The following is a 23,544-nucleotide window of genomic DNA, read 5'->3' on the forward strand; positions in this document are numbered from 1 at the left end:
GGAGATTGCGTATACTCGCAAAGTGTATTGTATTGGAACTTTGAATATACATATATTTGTTAAAATTGAATTGTGAAGATCATTTAATTTATCTTGGTTACGTGCACTAAATAGTAAGATTTACAAAAAGGTGGGACAGGTTGAAAGCCCGATTTGAAGTTAACCTTAAAGAACAACTATTTGATTACGTGTTTGGAAACGTTGGAAAAGGAGAAAGGATATTACGTCGGAGAGAACGTAACCATAAAATCTAGATTACAGCGGAGAAGGCAAGCATTGCTATCCACTGACGAATCCCTTCGAAACTATTGCATAAGTGTGCATAATTCATAAGTTTCTTTATTTCAGGGTCCTTTTTGTCTCGTGCTTCTTGTGCGCGCTGCCCGTAAACTCTCGCAGTACGGTGCAGGAAGTACGACACAAGAAGATAAAAGCTTGTAGCGTGAAGTGTGGACGTTAAGATTATTTTTTACTTTGCACGCGATCGCAGCCCAGTCGTTTCCAATTGATCAATTTGTGCGATTGCGTTTGACCACACACGTCACGTTACAAATTTTGGTACCAGAGCATCGTTTTCTGATTCATTGCGGCATCATAATTGTTGTTATTACTTAACCTGACAATTTTTTCCCCCCCCGATTGTTTTTGGCCCCCCCCTTTTTTTGGGTAATTGATTTTTTTTTCTTTTCCCTTTTCAGGTCTCCTTTTTCCTACATATATATTGTGTTACTACATTATCTTTTGTGCAATTGTAACTGGATTCAGTTCAGACTTAGCAGCACCCCTTTTTGATCTAAGCAACCAACATTGTACCTTTCGTTACAATCGTAACGTAATTTTTTCCTTCCATTCATTTTTTTTTGCCCCCCCAACCCCCCCTTTTTTTTTACAGCCTTTTTTGTTTTCTGCTATTTATTCTTTTGCCCCTTAGTGGATATATATATATATATCTTTTACTGTGCCTGTAGATTGAATTTTGTCGTCCGTCTTAAATTTTTCCATTTTTTTCCATTGGTGCATACCTTTTATATTTGTACGGGCTGTTTGCATAGCTAATTATGGCTCCTCAGGACGACGTAAAGGTGGTTGACGCTGGTTGCCAAACCGCGTTGTCTCTGCCTGCCTTGCCCCCTTTGGGAAATTCTCATCAGGATAATTTTCCATATTGTACCTATTGTCGCCGAAGGGGTCATTTAATTTCGGCGTGTCGTCGTCGTCCTACTTCTTCCCCTTTCACCGGTTCCGGTCGTGTGCCGCGTCCTTCATAGTGTGTCCTTTCCGGTTCATAATGGGCTTTGATATTTTTTTTAATGGGGTAGTGCTTGGTTCCCCCGATGTATATCCTAGCTCCCTTTCTTAAATCGCTCTTGTATTTATATATATGATGTAAATTTTTTCCAAGGTTTATTGTCTTGCACATAGGTATTATTCTTATAATTAAGGCTTTATGTGTATTTATGAATGATTTGCTTCATTCTTTGCTAAGGTGTTTGTTAATATGTTCATTATGCTCTCTTGAATATTGACTCTGTATATGTTGTGTATCCTATTGTTATTCCTGCTTCTTGCATCTTTTGTAATAGTGCTACCTTCCTTTTCCCTGTTGTAGTAATTTCCCTCCTCTTCTTTCCTATTTCTTATATCTTCCTTCTCTCTTTTCTAGTTTTTGAGTCCTGGTTTTTTTTCTTTTCTATGTTTTTACTCCTCCGAGGATGTGATATACTACTGGTGCTCTTTGGGGAAATGGTTCAGTGTTACAACTCTCTGTACAACTCGGCGTAGCCTTTTCATGCATGCTTAGGAATGACAACGTTGCAGATATGTTTCAGTCCGGAGAGAGTTGGAATTTGTCAGACATCGAGGTGTTTCGACCGGGAGGTGTGCACGATGTTCTGCAAATTGGAGGATCGACAACAGAATTGGTTTTCAAAAATCTTGAACTTTACGTGTAAATTATGAAAATTGTCAGAGTTGAACTCTGATTGGTGATTACGATTTAGTGTGTTTATTATGTGTTTTGTTAATTTTTTGGAATTTTTTTAACTAGTATTACTTGCTTACCATTTCTTATATTGTTGGCTACTAATGGGTATATATATATTTGTATTGCCTTCTCTATATCAGTGGGTTTTCCTTTCTTTTTCTAGTGGGGGGTATTTGTAACGTTTGCATTATTTTTGCTTTACAAACATTACACATTCAAAAAAAATGAAGAAAAAGCGACGTTCCCTTTTTTTTAGCCATCGGAGCTCGTTTTACCTCACGATGACTTCTTGTGCTGCCTCTAGCGGCGATTTCTGAAACCACTGGTCAGCTCGTAAAATACGCTGCTTCAGTCAGTCGGCGTGTGCGTTTCGCCTCTCTCAGCTACTTCCTACTATCGCTCCGAACGGCAGGTGCCTGTCCTTGGGCACGACGTCCAACCCGTCATCGGCAAGATGTACAACTCCTCCAGAGCTTCCTGAAGTGAAAGCTGCCACTCCAACCGTTAATAAGCCGGAGCTTGTTGAATGAGTATAGCGGAAGGAAGACGTGGACCTTTGTGTGTATTGAACGTTAGTGGAGGTATGTACAAAAACTATCTTTTGACCGTGATGTGCAAATGGTGATTACATCTTGCGATCCTGCCGTTCGCTGTCAACATTTTGATAATTCAGTTTGAACTTTACGGAAATTTGAGTAACGAATTCTAGAAAATAAACAGTGCTTCTACTTCGGTCGTCCCCCCCCTCCCCTTTTTGGCTTTGTGCGTTACTCTCGATGAACTTTTAGTTATGTGTTTGAAACCAACGTATGTATTGGTGAGTGGGCGTTAAATACAAAAAAGGGGTGTAAAGGAAAGAAGGCGAGCGTACGCACGCATGAACTTGCCCTATATTGCCGACGCGTTTAATAATCTGATACTTTCAAAAAAAAAGGCTTACGCTAAACGTGACTAGCTGCATAATTGAACTAATTAACAAAGTCTATCCGCGCATGGCCAGCATTTGAAGATTGACAGTGAAGTGTTCCCTTTTTGATTGCCCGATGTTGCTGTCGGCGGAGTCGAATGCACGCATGTGCGCTTTTGATTAGAAAACAACGACTCTTACTGTCTTATCCCAATTCACTATCTCGTAGTTAATAATCTACCTGTCCTCCTTTCGGTAGCACTAATTGATTAAGTATAAAAAGAGAGGCATTGAAGTTAACCTTAAAGAACAACCATTTGATTAAGCATAAAAAGAGAGGCTGTCGATTAAATATAAAGAGAGGCATTTGATTAAGCATAAAGAGAGGCATTTGATTAAGTATAAAAGAGAGGCATTTGATTAAGTGTAAAAGAGAGGCATTTTTGGGGTTTAAACAAAACAAATAGCGGTACGCTATTTTTGCAAATTGTACTTTCGAGGTGATTTAGAGACACGAATTGGTACACGCCAACCAGCGTGGTGTCTCTCCCCACCAAAGAATAAGGTTGTGATTTAAACTGTATTTTAGGTGCATGCTCGTGGTTTGTTAACAAAAAAAAATGGAAAGTTACGCGAGAAGATTAAAATAGCGCGCAGGACGCGCAGGTTATTGTTAATGTCACATTGATTGTTAAATTGCTCCCAACTCTAGTCTTTTTGGAGATTGCGTATACTCGCAAAGTGTATTGTATTGGAACTTTGAATATACATATATTTGTTAAAATTGAATTGTGAAGATCATTTAATTTATCTTGGTTACGTGCACTAAATAGTAAGATTTACAAAAAGGTGGGACAGGTTGAAAGCCCGATTTGAAGTTAACCTTAAAGAACAACTATTTGATTACGTGTTTGGAAACGTTGGAAAAGGAGAAAGGATATTACGTCGGAGAGAACGTAACCATAAAATCTAGATTACAGCGGAGAAGGCAAGCATTGCTATCCACTGACGAATCCCTTCGAAACTATTGCATAAGTGTGCATAATTCATAAGTTTCTTTATTTCAGGGTCCTTTTTGTCTCGTGCTTCTTGTGCGCGCTGCCCGTAAACTCTCGCAGTACGGTGCAGGAAGTACGACACAAGAAGATAAAAGCTTGTAGCGTGAAGTGTGGACGTTAAGATTATTTTTTACTTTGCACGCGATCGCAGCCCAGTCGTTTCCAATTGATCAATTTGTGCGATTGCGTTTGACCACACACGTCACGTTACAAAGGAAAACAGGTAGATTTACTTATTGACGTGGGTTCCCAAATCTCAATTTATCCTTCCCATCTTCTCCCTACTGAAAGAAAAACATACAAAGTACAATCCACAATCCAAGGTGTGTCCGGATCGAAACTGAGTGTGTCTGAAATTGTAGTTCTTCCTATCATAATTGGAAAGCGTAAATATTCGCACCCATTTAGAATAGTAGATTCAACTAACGTCCCTCCCCTTTTAGGAAATGACTTTTTACGAACGCAGAGGTGCGAAATGTCGTTAAAAGACAATACAATAACTATTTATCATTTAGGACGTACTCCAAATTATAGTATTTTAAGATCAAAGTACAAGACTCACCAGCTGTCCCATGACATATTTACCCAAATTGAGAATGTAAATGTGTATGAGGGAAAAGCTACCCTTTCAAACACAGTTCAGTTAAGTCCACGATCCAAGACTTATATCAATTTGAACATTACCACTACGACACCTAATACCCATAAGCCTGTACTTTTTACACCTTATGAGCCAGCATCCAGTAGTCCTTCCCAATGCTGCAGTAAACCCGCAGTCACCTGTCATTCACATACATAACCCTACGGAAACCACAATCACTTTGGAAAGTGACACAATATTAGGCGAAATATCGACATGTGAAATTTTAACTGACGTTACTTCCGTTTGGGAACATAAAAGTGAAGATGTTGCATTTTCATACTCTTGTAATGAAAATACTACAGTAAAGCAACAACTTAGTGAAAGTCAAAAGAAATTTGACCCCTCCCTCCTCACAGTTAACCCTGATATTCCCCGAGAAGAAAGAGAAAAAATCCTAAAGCTCGCATACACGTATGCAGATATTTTTCTCTGGCCAGGGGATAAATTGACTAAAACTAATGTTTTGGAATATGATATCAAACTGACAGATGACACCCCAGTGTATGCCAAAACCTACCCTATTCCTTTTCATTACCGAGAACCCATGAAACAGGAAGTTCAGAAATTACTAGACCAAGGTGTTATAGAGCGCTGTGAAGGGAGTCCCTATCGACACCCAGTTCTATTAGTTAAGAAACCCAATGGGACTTACCGTTTTATCTCTGACCTCCGCGACCTAAATAGGATAATAGCTCCGATTTCCTTACAATCCCCAGACATAAAAACCATCATGACAGAGATGGCTGGAAAGAAATATTACTCAATTTTAGATATGTCCAGTGCATTTTTTCAGGTTGGATTAACAGAACGTTCTAAAGACATTACCGCCTTTTCTATTAACAATCTTGGTAGTTTTAGGTATGCTAGGTTATGCCAGGGATTGAAAACATCCCCCGGTGTAATGAACCGCGTAAGCGAACTTGCCCTTAGTGGAATAGACAGTTCAGAACTTTCTGTTTACACTGATGATATTATTATTTACAGTTCAAATCTCCCACACATGCTTAACATACTGGACAGAGTGTTTCAAAAGTTACGAAAAGCATCCCTTAAATTATCACCCTCTAAGTGTAGGCTAGCTTTTACCGAAGTAAAAGTCCTTGGTAATTTGGTATCTCAAAAGGGAGTTAAGATTTCAGAACACATTCTTAAAGCTATTTTGGAATATCCCACCCCTACCACCAAACGCAAGCTTCGAAGTTTTCTAGGACTTGTCAATTTCATTCGACGATTTGTGCAAGGTTTTGCAGGACCAACAGAATGTTTATTTAAGCTTCTTAAAAAGAATGTTAAGTTTCAATGGACTGATGAACACCAGAAAAGCTTCGAAACACTGAAAGAAATGATCACGTCCGCCCCTATCCTCCGCCCTTATGACCCTAAACGCCCCTCATATGTATACATTGATGCGAGCGGAATTGGCATCGGAGGATCGCTGTTACAGCCTGATGACGAAGGAAATTTACATCCATGTGCCTATTGTTCACGAGCCTTAACAGAAACAGAGAAAAGAGCTGACACATTTTCACTCGAAATTGCAGGTGCATATTATGTATTGAAAACTTTCAAATTTTTTCTTATGAATCAACATTTTGTGGTTCTCACAGACAACAAAGCCTTATCCTATCTTCGTTCAACTAAACACCATAGTTCTATTTTAGGAAGAAGAGCCCTTTATTTTCAGAATTTTGATTTCGAAATAAGGCATGTCAGCGCTAGTAAAAATGAACTTGCGGATGCACTCTCCCGTGCAAGTTTACCGCTTGACAAGACTAATCATGACAAGAAAGATGATGATGATGATGATGACTTATTCTTTCATCAAGTATTTCATGCACAAGCAGCAGATTTTGATATTAGTTCAGAACAACGTAAAGACCCCTATTTCAGAGACATTATTGATGTATTAGAAAACAAAGATAAAGCTAGTGACCCTAAACTAGAAAAGCTTTCGTATTCTTATGTACTCAAAAATGGAGTCTTATACAGGACTAATAAAATCAAAACTGGTAATAGGGATAGACTTTGTATTCCTCATGCATTAAGAAATCAAGTTTTCGATCTTATTCATGCACACAAAATGAATGGAAGTCATCAAGGTGCACAAAAGACATATAATTTAATGCTTATGCGTTACTTTTTCCCCAATATGAAGAAATTTGTGTACGATAAGGTTCGACATTGCATCCCTTGTCAGATTTCAAAGAAACCACAAGGTTCTAAACCGCATACGCTGCAAACATTTCAACCAGCCCAAATTCCTTTCCAACGAATCCATATTGACGTATGTGGTCCTTTAGTCTCTTCAAAAACGCACAAATACAAATATTTCCTATCAGTAGTCGATAGTTGTACAAGGTATGTAATTACAGCTCCTTTGGCTAATCACGATGCACAAAACATAGCAACAGCCCTAGTTGAGAAAGTCTTTTTAGTCCATGGCATCCCGGAAACGATCTATTTAGATCGTTCAACACCCAATTCAAGTTTACTCTTACGAGAGTTAGCTAATATTACAGGCGTACAACTAAAATATGTAGATACTTGTGCCCATTTCACGAATGGATTAGTTGAAAGTTCATTTAGTTACTTAAAGAAAGTTATGAGAGTCTTTGTGTTAGAAAAGAAAGCTTCATGGTGTGACTATTTAGCTAGCGCAGCGTTTAGCCACAACGTTACAATCCATTCTGGATCCCTCCAGAGCCCGTATTTTACTTTATTTGGCTACAACCCAAGGATCTTAGCTGACGCTGTCCTTCCTTCGAACCCCGACAATGTTTCCCAGACGAACGCACAGAGACTTGAACTCCTGACCTCCATACGTAAGACCGCACATGACAACCTGAACAAGCGTTACGAACAGCAGAAAAAGTACGTTGACAGCACTTCTAGGAAAATACAATACTCACCAGGACAACATGTATGGATTCTAGATGCCACTCCAACTCCAGGCGTGTCAAAAGCCTTTGCGTCCTCTTATAAGTATAAAGGAACTATTCTTCGCAAAGTTAACGAGAATTCCTACGAAGTAACTTACATCGACGGCAGGAGTAAGCAAAAGACTGACACTATCACTATTTCTAGACTCAAAGCCCGCTACGACTAGTGCTATAAAAACCCAACTAACATTCATTAACACGCCATTCCGTTGTCACTCGCTTTAGCCTCCTCGCTTCTCGTTGCGTACGTTGCACATGCTAGCATACCATGATCCAGCATTTTCTCACGCTCATCGACCCCCCCCCCCTCTTTCCACTTCCCGTCCTCGCACTTCATTTCTGCGTTAGAACGAACTCATTTTTATTTTTAATACAACATGGTTATTTTTATTTTTAACAAGATCAGGATTACAGAATGCTATCTCAATCGTCGGAACATTTATAATACATCTTTTGCCTAATAATTCATTTTTTACAGATATTTTAATGTTATTTTATAATTTGCGTTTAAACGCATAGTAATAGTCAGAACATATCACTTAGCTGATTTGACTAATAAGTACTTAGTGTGTTTATGATCCGAACTAGCAAATATTTTTTTTTTCCCATTTGCTGGTACATATACGCTCAAATGAAAAAAAAAAGTACAAAGAAATAAAGAAAGAACGAATGAACTAAGATAGAACAAGATCAATGATTTAAAGAACAAATGAACTGCGTAGAACTTGCTTGAACTTTTGGCTTTTTGGCCATAGCAATTTTTTTTATTTACGCTCAGGTGTACCGCGAACTGCTTCTTTGAAAGCTGCAATGCACTAAATATGTTAATAAAGCATATAATACATATAGGCAAATGTTCCCACTCTCTCTTTAATTTTATAGTGCACATGTTGGTAGCATACAACATGGTATAGCTCATATCCCATGAAATTAAAACTTACTCTATTTTTCAATGAACTATTACACAAATCTATTACTTACTCTTTTTTTTTTTTTATACTTCTTTTTCAATTTTTTTTTTATTAGCAGCGAATCGAAGGCGCTTAAACCTTTGTCCACAAGACACGTAAAATCCTTGCAATTGATTTTATAAACGACATTTACACATATTACAGAAGGAAATGTCTCGTAATCACTTAGTTCGTTCTATTATCGCTGAATTCTCCTTTCTTTTCTCATTTCATTCCCGGCTAAGCCGACTATTTTAACTCCCCCCCCCCGTTGCGCCCCGGCGAACTTTCCTTACAACATGGAATTATTCCACCTACTTCCCCCCCCGTTGCCCCGGCGAACTTTTCTTCAGGTAAACCTGTTAATCATAAACAGGCCCCCTTAAAACCACTACATCATATAAGTAATAACGCCCCTTCGCCGTCATTCAAATTAGACATTACCTCCCCTCCCCCCCAAAATAATTCACCAGTTTTAACTGAAAGTCCCTTTTCAATCGATTTTATAACCCGTCATCATTTATTGTAACCCTGCTCCACTACCTTTTGCTTTTTCCTAATTTTTCCCTTTTTGCGCTTGTTTCATTTTCTCATCGCCACGGATGTTACCGGACCCATGACGACCACCGGCTTGTACCATCGAGCGACAGACCTAGGCTCATCGCAGAGACCAACAACGATTTTGTGGAGTTCCAGCCCCAACAAGGACCCGTTCCCGTCTGGACCCCATGGCTGATTTTTCCATCTCCCACGCCGCGACCCAGATGTGGAGCGCTTTACCCAGGACGTTTGTTGACCCAAAGCGCCATCACAAACTTGACTGCCAGACTGCCCGTGTTTACTGACGACACATGATACTTATTGTTATTTTTCATCGGCTCAAAGTGTTCCGGTGCTCAGCTACTTCAAGTACCGTAAGGCACATGCTATTAGTACGCACGCATGTCCATTACAGTGCCAAAATTTGTGCCCATGGGTACTGCCCATACTGGATTAGAGATACGTCTCTTTCTTTTATTTTTTTTTATCGTCAGCTGCACAGAACGTCCAGCCTATGGCGGCATGCAGTTTACAGAGTTGCCATAGGTAACATACCTCAAGGCTCCGCCCAGCATCGTGTATGTTCCGCCGAGTGTACTTTGAACTCAGCAAACGGTAAATACAACCGCTTGCGGTTCCCGGCGTTTCTTCACACTGTGCTGACATGTGTTTTTTTATTATTATTGTGCTGTCGTCACTCAACCAAAACTAGTTCAGTGTCACACTTATGTAATTATTTTTATCCATGCCTCAAGACTTAGTTAATTGTGCTCGTACTTTTTGAGTTTATAAGAGGCTATAACCTACAACTTAATTTTTTTTTATTATTCTACGTGTTTTTATATTTTTTTTCTCAACGGTGTTTGGTGCCACGATATGATATGACTCTTCTGGTGATTTCAATTTTTTTTATGGTGATGCGATTCTTCTAGTGATTTACTGTATTGGTTTTCTACGAGTTTGATTTGTTAATAAATCCTAATTTTTAAATATAACCTACTCCGGACGAGGTAGTCGACCATCACAGAGTGGTTCGATTATTTCAACAAGGGGAATGTAGAGATATGGAGACCATTAAACCGAGAAAACCTCGTCATGTTAATATTCACACTTGTTTATTTCCTGAACTTGTCCGACCAGCGAGTGATCCCAAGAATGCGCTAGCTTGTAACTTCCGTAAAAACCAGGAACTGGAAAGGCAAACGCGTGGATCTAAACAGGATCTACCGCGTTTGAAAGGTTTAACAACCTTTCGAAGCCTAGAATAATAAAAGCAAGCTCCTACCCGGAGCTAGCTCTCTTTTGGATTCTGACACTCATCGACGCTACATGGATACTAGTCCGATTACTTAAACAACACTTTACACTGCTGAACTACGACGATGGAACACGGAGTTACCGCTGCCTAGCATGCTACAAGGCGCAAGGGATCGCTTGGCTTGGTGAACTGAGGGTCGCTGGATAGAACCTTGGAACTGTCACGATTCGGTCTGCGAGAAGCATTAGGACAAGACACCACACACATCTACCAGGTATGAACAAGCGTGAATAACCTTTTACACCAACTTTCCATATCTCTACCCTCCTACGGAGCAGGTTCAGCCATCAGATATTATTAAGCTCTACCTAAATGTTTAAATGAAACTTCCCTGTGACCTCAGAGCCCAGGTAAAACGGGCTTACAACACTATATATTACAGTCAGACCCAAGGATAAATCGCAACATAAGATAGTTCTGTGTCATCATATACAAAAGTACTTTTAGGCATAGGTCTTATGTAAAATAAAATACATTAATTATGTTGTTTTTTCTTTTCCAAAGACATTATTTAGTGGAATAATATGACAGACTTGCTATTGATAATGACCATACAAAACACACCATAAAAATTGCATTCACTTTCAACTTTCTGGGTCCGGCCACCGTGGGGGAGTGGTTAGAACATCGCGTTACGACGCCAGGGCTCCTCGGTTCGAATTCCAGCTTGGGCGCGGATGACTGTGAGTGTCCATTCATCAATTTCATCAATTCATCACTCGTCCCCATCTTCGCAAATTGGCCAAAAGTGGCACAAAAAGCGAAGTAAAATGAAGCAAATCAATCAATCAATCAACTTTCTGGATATACGACAAATAACACTATGTAATGTAACACTATTTCTGTATAGGCCTAAGGAATTTTAGGCGTGCTCAGATCCTCCGACTATGGGGAGCAAGGGCCTTGATAAAAGTTAGCTTACGAAATAAAACCCTCATTCCATCTAACTGTTTTTATTACATTGATGGGCACAAAACACGGTCGTGTGTGTCCCGACGCACCTAAAATCACTATTAGATGAATTTCAACTTCAGTGGCACCATTGTTCTCTGCTGGCGCTTTATTTTCCATCTCTGTCGTTCAAAGACTAATTTACGTATAAACGTGGATTAGTACCACAAATTCAAAACAACTACACATAATTTATTCATGTGCAATATATGGACAATTTATTCTGCAGACACATACAGATAATACAACTAAAGAATAAAATATGTGGAGGTGTTAATAAGAAATTTGCTAGTAGGAGAGTCCAATTACATAGGAAGTAATACACTACCCTTCCCCTACGTAGTTACTTGGAACTTTCGTCGGTTTGAAAATAGTATTTACTTTTATTTCTATAAAAGCATAATGTTGTTTAAGAAGGGTTATAAGATTCCTCTGCACTAAATTCCTAAGTGAGACTATTAAGCAACTTCTCCCTCACCCCCTCATTTACGCAGCGTATGCAAAGAGTGTGAATACTTTTTTGCTGAAAATGGAAAATGAACCACAGCAACAAACTAATGAAATACGTCTGTTTTTATGAACAGCTGCAGAATTATCTACAAACTTGTTGAAAATCACAATTTTGCTAGCTTGTACTCATTGGACAAAATACAAAGAGCCAGGGACGGCGCTACAAAGAGGTTAGGGGGGGATGAAACCCCCTCAACAGATCTAAGCTACCTTTAGCCCCAGATTTTTATAGTACGGTAGACACCTTGCGATCGAAAATTAAAGAAGTAGAAGCTATCTTACGTAATATTTTCCATTATAAAACTTCCCTTAGGGCAAGGCCATTGCAATGATCAAGTACATTTCCTGCTTTTATAAGATCGCAAGATTATTACAAGGTGTTGTACATAAAATCGTGGTTGGAGGTGGCAGCTGCAGATCTGCATGGATCAACAACGGACATTGATTATTTAATACGTACTAAGTGATTGTTAAATCACAAGTCTCCAAACTTGCCAAAAAAATTTGCAGATACTCTGCTGCCTATCTGGTAGGTGGATGTGTTCAGTGGCTGTGGGATTGCTGTTTGGTTGTTGGAGGGTCAAACGATGATGATAATACGATGCCTACGAAGCTAAATGTTAACAATTATTATCCTATGTAAATCATGTCACTATTTTTGGAACGAGTGTGAAAAAATATTTTTTATAAGTTGGAGGATATTACCAATTCTATTGTGAAGGTAACACTGAGAGAACAAACATATTTTCAGTGCAAATTCACCTACACTATGAGACAAAAGCATTGACTATCAATATCATTGACATAAATCAATGGATACAGTTGCAGCTCTCGCACTGGGCAGAAGTGATTAGTAGTGAAAATAACAACCAATAGTTTTATATGTGTTTCACATCTGATTCTTCTCCATGCAATAGTAATTGGCCACTCGGCATAAATTATTTTCCAACGTCATAAATAATAATTTATTAACATGTAGACCTAGGCTTTCAAGGAATAAAACTGCCCAAGCTTGCTGATTTTTGCACTGAATTGCAATGTTTAGTTGCACAAAGGCTAATCGGGACAAAACCTACAGCCTATAGTGGAATTCGAGATACTTAATTAAATGTGCCTAACCGTGGATCGAACTCGTGACCCCTCGATTACAAAGCATCATTATTACCGCTAACCGAGGCGGGGAGGTTCACTTATAATCTTTCTAATTCTTAATATTTAAGAGTTAGGTAGTTTCTGTAGTCTTTTAATTCCTTAATGTCGTATTTTTGCCTCTCGGAAGTTTTCAATAACGATGTAACGATTGAGAAAACATCGCTGACAATTATGTTCATTGCAAATACTCGAATGAGAAACTACAATCAGAAAAGCTGCCCCCGTGGCGGAGTGGTTAGCACATCGCGCTACGATGCCAGACGTCCTGGGTTCAAATCCCAGCTTGGGTTGGGTGTCCCTTCATCAATTTCATCATATCATCACTCATCCCCCATCTTCGCAATAAGCCAAAAGTGACAGAAAAGCAATGTAAAGTAAACTAAATCAATCAATCACTACAAACCGGAAAATAAACTTGACGGTTCTTGAGATGTTGAACGTCCTCCAACTTTCAAAAATTCATTTTTCACACCTATTCCGGAAATTGGAAACACCATTTGTAGAGGATAATGATTGTACACATTTAACTCTATATATAACCTATAGAACCAAATAACAATCTCACAGCCACTGAATAAATCCACCTACCAGGTAGGCAGCAAAATATCATGTCAATATCGTGACAAGTTTGGCGACTCATGATTTAACAATTTCTTAGTATCAAATGATCAGTGGCCGTTGTTGATCCAGACAGATAAGCAGTTGCCCTGCCCTTTCACTATTTTAGAACACATCGTAATAAGGTAACATCTTCCTCAAGTAGAAAATGTACTTGAGCATTGTAATGACCTTTTATGAAAGTTTTATCGAAATGCATCTACTGTACAATAAGACAATATTATACTCTAAAAGGAAATGGCGCAACCACAAGAAGACGTGGGCATTGCCCTTTTTGACTTTTTCCAACCTTGGACGGAAATCAATTATAGGGGGGGGGGATACATTGAACTAAAAGAAAGCAAGACTAGCAGAATCTACTAGTAGCAGGACAAAAGGATACTCAAGACGGAATTAGTTTTCACGTCCATCTTGCATTATTTCTTACAGACGGCCAGGATCACCTGCAGGGGGCACAGAGGGGCAATTGTTCCCTCGACTTTAAATTTTATACAAATAAAAATACATTTCTTAAAATTTTCTTTCTCGCTTCGCTCGCGGTACCTGCTTTTCTTGCAGTCTTGTCAACTTCCGAACCGTAGCTAGGAAGTAGCGGGAGTTGGTCCTTGGAGCCTAACAATCTGATTGAGAAAAATTGTAAAAGAGAATACCATGGCGTCCCATGAAATGTTTTGTGCCCTATTAAATCGATACTGTTTTCAACTTTCAAAAATTTGGATCGAAAAATTTTCTTGCACGCTTCGCTCGCAGTTTGCCAGTTGCTGCTATAACAGTTTGGTTTGGAGGAAAACGAGCGCTCACATTTCAGAGACAATTTATATAATTTTTGCTGTTGGTTTGTTAAGGGGCGGATGGATAGATTACGTAATGTATTTAAATAATATGTTAATACCTAGGTATATATATACTGTATATATAATATACACACGCGCGCACGAATACACACATGCACACACACATATATATATCACATCAATGCAAAAAAATAAAACAGTGAGATAAAATTAGTTTTTTCTTTCCCGATCTGACTTAATTTTCAAGGTTTTTGCCCCCCCCCCCCTTATCAGAGGGTCTGCGCACGCCTATGATGTTGGTACCTTCTTCTAATAATAAAAACAAGTTAAAATAACAGTAATATTAAAATATTAATTAATATTGTTATCACATGAATGGGAAAAGACGGCATAAGAATAGGAATATAACAGCACGTATTCATTATCTAGCTCATGAATAGTTAAGATCGCTTCAATTTGTATAAAAACAACTGACCTGGTAAGGTGATTGTGAAACAGATAAGGAATTGAATATTTATTGAATAACGAAAGAGAATGTTAGATCCATTTGACGAAAAGTAAAGCTCTTAATTTAATATTTAAGCATATTACTTAGGTAGTGGTGTGCTTAAATCTTCTTTGATACAGTCATCCAAAGTTGTATGACCCCAATGTAATCCTTCCCTTACAATAAGTTTGACGGAAATACACCTCTCTCGATTATACGACAGATGCTAAACAAAACAAGCATATTTACATTATTTAATTTTAGTACTTCGTAAGTCTCTCGTGGAAGAGTCTGACTTCCTGGACCCCGCCTCCCCTAAATAGTCCTTGGCTCTATTACATGTAAGTTGTATTGCGATGTTCGTCAATGTGTGTTTTTCTTCTTTCAGACACTCGGAAAAAGTGTTGTCTTGTCACAGAAACCCTCTCGGAGTTATAAACGTGCGGGCTCAAAAGAAAGTTCTGTTATGGTCACAGTCTGACCTTCCAGGCGGGGTGGGGGTGGGGGGTGAGTAGCGGACAGGGAACCTTGTCTTCTGTTTCTTTGGACAGAGCAACCCTCCCACCAGTAAAGTCTCAAAAGGTCTCCCATGCAATGGATTTGCGTTCGAAGGGGGAAATGGAATCAATATTGGTAAGACTAGGAAGAAAATTTGACATCTGTCCGGTGCTTTTTTCGAGTGACGCTGATACGGGCTCTTAATATAAACACATGCCCACTCACTCATTTACCCAATGTTTTGATCAATGATGGAAGTTTCTTGAGAAGTCTACATGAAATGAAAAAAAGAATCTCAGGCTTTTCAGTTTGAAAATACTTTATGCAATTTTACCTGCTAAATTTACTGCATAAACATAATATCAAATAAGAATTATAACAGCTTGTAGTCAAAGATTTAGTTTACAATCAATATAGAACATATATATAGTATGTAGGCTATATATATTAAAAGTTATTAGAAGTGCTTTGTCGCTTATGAGGAAGCGATTCTTCATCACGAACTAATGTCCAAATATAATCTCCCATCATTGCGGTGTCCCAGCATCCTTGATACCTTTGCTCCATTTTCTGAATTTCTTGGTTAAAACGTTCACCATGTTACTCACAGACATATGTTAAATTCGGACTCGCACCAGCAATAAATGGCCATATAGTATCTGTTGCGTTTCTTATTTAAACACTGGACTGATTATATACACTATTTAATGTACACTGACACTGGACTACATTGGAATGGAGTCGACCACCGTGTAGCAATGTCTCTTGCTCTTCTCGTTCAGTGCGGGTAGTTCCCGATATGTACCACGCCCTGCACAGTCTCCGAAGCAGAGTCTGCACTGTCCTGCCACCTAGTGGCGACAAGTATAATGAATACTTAAGATATACAATTTTCACACATTGATAACACAAATAATAATACATACACTAATCTATCCCAAACATAGTCCCCCCTCTTGATCGAGTTGATCAACAAAAGTACAACTAATGATCTACTGGAAGAGGCACTAGTTTGTTAACTGGACGTTTATAAGTTGAAGACGAAGTGCGAACAGTTGCAACACGCACTAGTCCATCCGCACCAGGATGCACTTGTTCAACTATAGCAAGTTTCCATGTAAGTGGAGGTAGGTGATCTTCCTTCACTAAGACCACTGTTCCTTGTTCCAAATTCTTCTTTTGGGTGTTCCACTTGGTCCTCTGCTGCAGGGAATGCAAGTAGTCCTTTGACCAACGGTCCCATAGTTGTTGGTACATCTGCTGCAATCTCTGCCATTTGGATAAACTGGATTCTTTGATGTTAGTTAGACTAGGCTCAGGAAAACTAGTTAGGGGTGCACCAATAAGGAAATGGCCAGGGGTTATAAAACTGGGATCTGTAGGGTCATGTGACAATACTGTGAGGGGCCTTGAGTTAAGACAGGCTTCGATTTGAACTAAGAGTGTTTCAAGTTCTTCGAAAGTGAGAGCAGAGTTCCCTACAATTCTTCTCAGGTGATGCTTCATGGACTTCACTCCTGCTTCACAAAGTCCAGCCATATTTGGGCTATTAGGTGGTAGAAAATGCCATTTGAATCCTTCCTGAGCTGCATGGTCTTCTAAAGACTTGTTGAAGTCTGATGATTGGAATAAATTCTTCAAGTCTTGTAATTCACGATTGGCACCGACGAAATTTCTTCCGTTGTCGCTGTACAAGTTCAAACATATTCCCCTGTGTGCCGTAAATCTTCGCAAAGCAGCAATGAATGACTTGGTGCTGAGATCTCCGACCAATTCTAGGTGTATGGCCTTGGTGGCAAAGCATACAAATACTGCTACATATGCTTTCAGCCTTGATTTACTTCTAGTGATTGACGGCTTGATGATAATTGGTCCAGCATAATCAACTCCAGTGTTTAGAAATGGTCTAGTGGACTGTATTCTGGATGGTGGTAATTGTCCCATGAGTTGGTTTGAAATAGATGCTCTTAATTTGAAACAAATGAGGCACTTATGCAGAATATCTCTGACCACTTGTCTGGCTCTTGGTATCCAGTACTCCTGTCGTAATGAAGATATAAGGAGTTGTGGTCCTGCATGTAATAGCCTGTGGTGTTCCGAAAGAATGATCAATTCAGTTAAATGATGTTTCGGTGGCAATATGATTTGATGTTTGCTGTCATATGGTAGCTGCGAGTGTCTAAGTCTTCCTCCAACTCTTGAGTACTTGCTTGTCATCGAGGAAAGGATGCAAGTCTGAAAGTTTACTATCCTTTAACACCTGACTGTTAGAAGACAATTCTCGTATTTCCTTGCCATAAACTTCATGTTGCACGCTTCTAATGCAAGTATGCAATGCTGATCTTAAGTCACTTGCTGACAATGAGCCTATTATGTGTTTCTCTTGTTTGTTCCTCGCATTGTGTAGAAATCTCAAACAATATGCAATCAGTCTTTGAAGTTTCAATAACGACGAAAATCTGCTGATAAATTCTATTGTTGGTGCATTTGTGACTAGACTTACTGTAGTTGGTAGTTGTTCTTTGTTCGTCGAGTTCGAAGTCATCATCCCTTGACGATGTTGGACTCGAAGGCCATGCTGTTGCTGGAAGTGATAGCCAATCAGGGCCATGAAACCACATTTGAGAGGTGTGTAGTGAGTCTACATTTGTCCCTCTGCTGATTAAATCTGCGGGGTTCTGTGCTGACACTACATGTTTCCAGTACTGAGGCTTAGAACATTCTTGAATTTGTGAAACTCTATTCGCTACAAAGGTTTTCCATCGTCTTGCAGGTGATGCAAGCCATGCCAGTACGATCTTCGAATCGGTCCATAGATTGATTCTACTGACTTCCAATTGTAGTAGTTGTAACACCTTGTATGTTAGTTTCGCCAGCAACAAGGCAGCGCACAATTCAAGACGAGGAAGAGTGATTCTTCTTATAGGTGCCACACGCGAACGTGAACAAAGTAAATGTACAGTGGTTTTACCATTTTCATTTGTTGATCTAAGATACAAACAACAGCCATATGCAACTTGCGATGCATCTGAAAATCCGTGGAGTTGAATGTCAACCACTTTTCCTTGAACTAGTACAAATCTGTTAACTTGTATCTGATTAATGTTTGGTAACTGTTGAAACAAACGTTTCCACTCCATGTTGAGTTGATCTGGTAACTTATCGTCCCATTCCATGTTATGGAACCATAATTGTTGTAGAAATATCTTGTAAGAAATTACTATTGGACTCATTAGTCCCAAAGGATCAAAGATTGATGCGACAATAGAAGCTACTTGTCGTTTAGTGATGTTGTCTCCATAACATGACACTATCTCCTTGTTATTTGCTTGCAATTTATCTGTGACTGGATCCCATGTGAGGCCTAAAGCTGTAACATTTGCTCCCTTGTCAAACTGAAATGGTAGTTGCATTTCTCTATGAGTTGCTGGTACTGCTTCAAGAAGTTCTTGATGATTAGAACACCATTTCTTCAAAGTGAATCCTGCTGAATTCAGTAAATCGATTAGTTCTCCTTGCAATTGTCTAGCTTCTTCAATACTGTTAGCTCCGGTGAGGAGGTCATCAACGTAAACATCTCGTTGTAAAACTTTGGATGCATTCGGAAACTTGGTTGCTTCCTCTTCAGCTAACTGCTGCAATGTTTTGGTCGCCAAAAACGGTGATGATGCCAAACCAAATGTGACTCTTGTGAGCTCGAACGTTTGTACTGGCATATCTGTAGAATTTCTCCAAAGTATGCGTTGAAACTTAGTGTCATCTGGATGAATCAGGATTTGTCTGAACATCTTGTCGGCGTCTGCCATAAATACAACCTTGTGCATTCTGAAGCGAAGAGCTATAGACTGGAGATCATCATGTGTGGTTGGACCGACCATCAGTATATCGTTTAATGAGACTCCATTTGTTGTTTTTGCTGATGCATCAAAAACAATTCTGGTCTTCGTGCTGCTGCTGCTAGGTTTGAATACTGGATGATGTGGTAAATAGTATGACACGTCATCAGCTTCATTTGGATCTGGTTGTACTGGCTTCATGTGTGCCAACATTTCATACTCCTCGAGTATTCTGCCATACTCCTCTTTCAACTCTGGTTGTTGTTGAAACCTCTTCTCTAACTGATGAAATCTGAATAATGCCTGGTTGTATGAATGTCCTAGCTCTGTATGATCTGATCGAAATGGGAGACGAACAATGAAATGCCCTGTTTCGTCTCTGGTGGTGTGTTGATTGAAGTGGTTTTCACAAGCTACTTCTTTAGCTGTTTTTGGTTTCGAGTACATTTCCTCCAACTCGAAAAAACGCCGTAATTGAGAATCCAAATTGTCTTCCATGCGTACAAAACATGCTACTGTGGGTGTACTAGGTTGTACAGGCTGTTCCATCCGACCAAATAAAATCCAACCTAATTCGGTGCTTTGAAGAACTGGATAGTTTTCATCTCTCGTTTGTCTTTCAGGAAGAAGTAAGTGCAAGTAAAGTTCCGATCCAATTAGTAGATCTATCCCTTCTGGTTTGTAGAAATCTGGATCTGCTAACTCAATGTCGGTTGGTAGGTTCCCATGTTCATGATGAATAACTTGAGAAGGTACGTTCCCTGTGATGCGTGGGAGTATCAGACAATTAATTGAAGTCTGGAAATCTGACACTCTTGAGCGCAGCTGAATGTCTACACTGTGCTTGGCTTCCGATGAAACATTATTGATTCCTCTGATTGGAATATGATTTTTCTGCTTTCGCAACTGTAGTCTCTGAACAAGATCTTCCTTGATGAAATTTGACTGAGACCCACTGTCCAGGAGAGCTCTACATGTATGTGGCTGTCCCCTAGAATCGACGACTTCTACTAAAGCTGTTGATAGCAGAACATGTGATCTTGGTTTACTCTTAAATGTGCAGTATGAAGATTGTACTGAAGTTGTCCTTGCAGCTTCATTCCTCGTGTCTGGTGAGTCATTCCTTGGTTGGTCTTGCCTTAGAGGACCTCCTCGTTTACCGCCTTCGTCTGGATGCAACAGTGAATTGTGTTTCAATCCACAGCGTCTACAATTCCCTGAAGTACAGTTCCTAAAATTATGATTCGATCTGAGACAATTATAACAAAGTTTGTTGTTGCGCACACACTCTTGTTTCTGCTTCAGACTTGCGCCTGCAAAAGACTTGCATGAATATAAGGAATGTGCTAATTTACAGAAATAGCATTGTGTATTTGTAGTTGTCAGGTAAGAATTTGACTGACGGATGTGTTTCTGTTTAGGGCTAACCTTGTGTTCATTGACATTTTTGTTTACGTGAACAGGCTTAATTGATTCCAAAGCTTGACATTTTTGTTCTAGAAAGGTGAACAGTTCCCTTAGTGTAGGGAACGACTGATCGGTATGGCTTAATTCCCATTCCCTTCTTGTGTGAGAATCAAGTTGAGCCAAAAAATGATGTATCAAAATAACATCTTCTAACGGTGTTTGTAATTCAAGGGCTCGAAGAGCATTTAAGTTACTGGTGACGTCATTGATGAAGTGACGTAATTCTGTGGCATTTTCCTTGTTAATTGCGTTCACATGCAAGATGTTATTGACATGACTTGCTGCTATCAGTCGTTTATTCTCATACCTATCTTTCAACAATTGCCATGCAATATCATAATTTGAATCGGTCATGGGCAAAGTATCGATAAGTGTTCTTGCTTCAGATTCCAATGATGAACGCAAGTAGTGGAATTTCTGTATTTTAGGAATATTGTCATTTGTGTGAACCATAGCCTGAAATGCATCTGAATATGCTAACCACTCCTGATAATTACCGTGAAACGTGGGTAAAGATACCGTGGGTAATTTGATGTGCTTGGTGCCTAATGATGAAGCATTGTTTACAACATCCGATCCATCTGTAGGTGCAGCTTGTGCTTGTTTATGTTTCTCTATAATGGATTCCATTTTACCCCGTACCTTGTAGTAAACTTCTTCAAAATCCCCCCTGTGAGGTTCGTGATTCTCGTTTATATCTTCTACTTCTAAACGTGTTTGAACTTCATCATATTTTTCCCACAAAGGTGTTAAATTCTGTAAACGGACCCTTACTTCTTGAACTTCCCCCGTATCTTCAAAGGCATTGACAAATGCTTGTGTTCGTGTTAACTGGCCCCTAAATCCAGCTCTCTTGCGTATCAACACTCTTTTCTCTTCTTCATCCATCGCAAAGGAAAGAGGGCAAGATATGTAGGAAATTGTACGTGAGGAAAGAGTAAACAAAATATGGTGCAAGCCTAGCTAACTACTGACCTTGATCTGAAGCTTCCCTGGGTTTTGGCAATGACGTCACTTCAGCCGACAGCAGGATACTGTAGTGGATGCTCGAAACTGTCCAAATTTATGATACTCAGTCCCGTGATGAGTTATCGTAACAGATAACTTATTGTCCACTGAATACAGTGTATAACTCAAGTCTCCTAACAAAACATTCGATGTACGCACGATAACGATACGGAATGTCTGTTCAAACCACACGCGTAACGGTTGTGATTGAAAATTACACGTAATACGTGACACAGAAAGTTCTACGATTGAGCACATAAGATGCAACCATATATTGACGTAAGTACGAATGTCAGTACACATCTGTAACTGGAACACTGCATACAAAGTCATTTCGATACCGTGCGAAAACACTCGTTCTTTCCATGGCGGGGGAGTTGAGACGTTTGTTCTGATGCGTAACACGTCATATCTCACAGAGATTGTTCACTTGGTAAACTGATCCGGCCCGGAGATGACCATAAAATGTTGCGTTTCTTATTTAAACACTGGACTGATTATATACACTATTTAATGTACACTGACACTGGACTACATTGGAATGGAGTCGACCACCGTGTAGCAATGTCTCTCGCTCTTCTCGTTCAGTGCGGGTAGTTCCCGATATGTACCACGCCCTGCACAGTCTCCGAAGCAGAGTCTGCACTGTCCTGCCACCTAGTGGCGACAAGTATAATGAATACTTAAGATATACAATTTTCACACATTGATAACACAAATAATAATACATACACTAATCTATCCCAAACAGTATCTAATTTACGTGATTTTTACTAAGGCAACAGAGGCAGCGCATGGCATGAAATTTGAGGAGGAAAGATTTGCTGCAGTTTTTCAGGACATGAGACTCATTTTCTTTTGTACATAATAGAAACAGAAGCGGTTTCTTCAGTGAATGTTTTCAGTTGCTACTTTTCGGTTATGGTAAACAGAAAGAGGGAAAGTTACATGCATGACCAGAAAGTAAACTTTATACGGGAAGTGGACGCTAATCCACATAAAAGTAATAATAAAGTGGCAAATGTAATGTATACAAGTTTCAAACTTATAGATTCAGTAATTCTCAGTTATACATATTAAGGTATAACTCAGGTTCAACTGTATGTTGAACCTCGCTTCTTACATTCCAATTTTTATCAGAATTGTAGGGCAGTTATCAGAATGTAAAAATTCAATGTTACTTTTGATATTGTGAAATAACAATTTTTATTTTATTTTCACAGGAAAACATTTTCCGGCAAGCAGCTGATGTACATAGACAGTTCCATTCCCTCCAGGTCCTAGCGATGATCCACCAGGAACATGAGAAGATTTTGAATAGAGTGAGGGTTTATGTGGAGGAGACTGAAGACCTTCGAAGGGAAGAGGAGCAGTACTGGGATGATTTTGGCAATCAGTTAATTCAGATGAAGGATAAATTTCTTGGTCATCTCGAACGTCAGAGGGAGAAACGTCAGCAGAATGAAAGGCAGTTCCTATTGATGGTGGAACAGCAACATGAGGGGTAAATACGATTTACATTGCTATTCATTATATACATACTAATGTTATTAAATAAAAATAATAACCCATGGTGTAACAGTGTATGAGGCCCAGTGCCAGTTATGGGGTGGCATGTGATCAGCACAACAAACCCCCAGTCATTGTAGGTTTTCTGTGACTCATTCGTAGCTCCCCAATTTTCTCACGATGGTGGGTGGCCACTGTTCCCATACACTGGCTGATATCTCGGGAGAAATGTTATCATGCTCCCCCGAGGAGACTCAAACCTGCACGTGTCCCGTAGCTGGAACCCAAAGCTTGCACCTTACACAGCATGGCCACGACTAATATTATTACTAACATACTGATTTATTTACAGCCTTTACATTATGAATCACTATT

The 23,544-nt window shown here is 39.4% G+C and overlaps 1 protein-coding gene across 1 annotated transcript in view; it reads left to right on the top strand.

Moving 5' to 3' along the window:
• LOC146000257 (uncharacterized) overlaps positions 1-23,544 on the top strand; it is a 39,526-nt gene that overhangs the window by 12,719 nt on the left and 3,263 nt on the right. Inside the window, exon 2 of the mRNA XM_083137705.1 lies at positions 22,884-23,164. Coding sequence (XP_082993831.1) covers positions 22,884-23,164 — 281 coding nt within the window. The remainder of the gene's footprint in view (positions 1-22,883; positions 23,165-23,544) is intronic.

The sequence above is a fragment of the Lepisma saccharinum genome, chromosome 16 (assembly GCF_977018435.1).
Source record: "Lepisma saccharinum chromosome 16, izLepSacc3.1, whole genome shotgun sequence".
NCBI classification, from domain to species: domain Eukaryota; kingdom Metazoa; phylum Arthropoda; class Insecta; order Zygentoma; family Lepismatidae; genus Lepisma; species Lepisma saccharinum.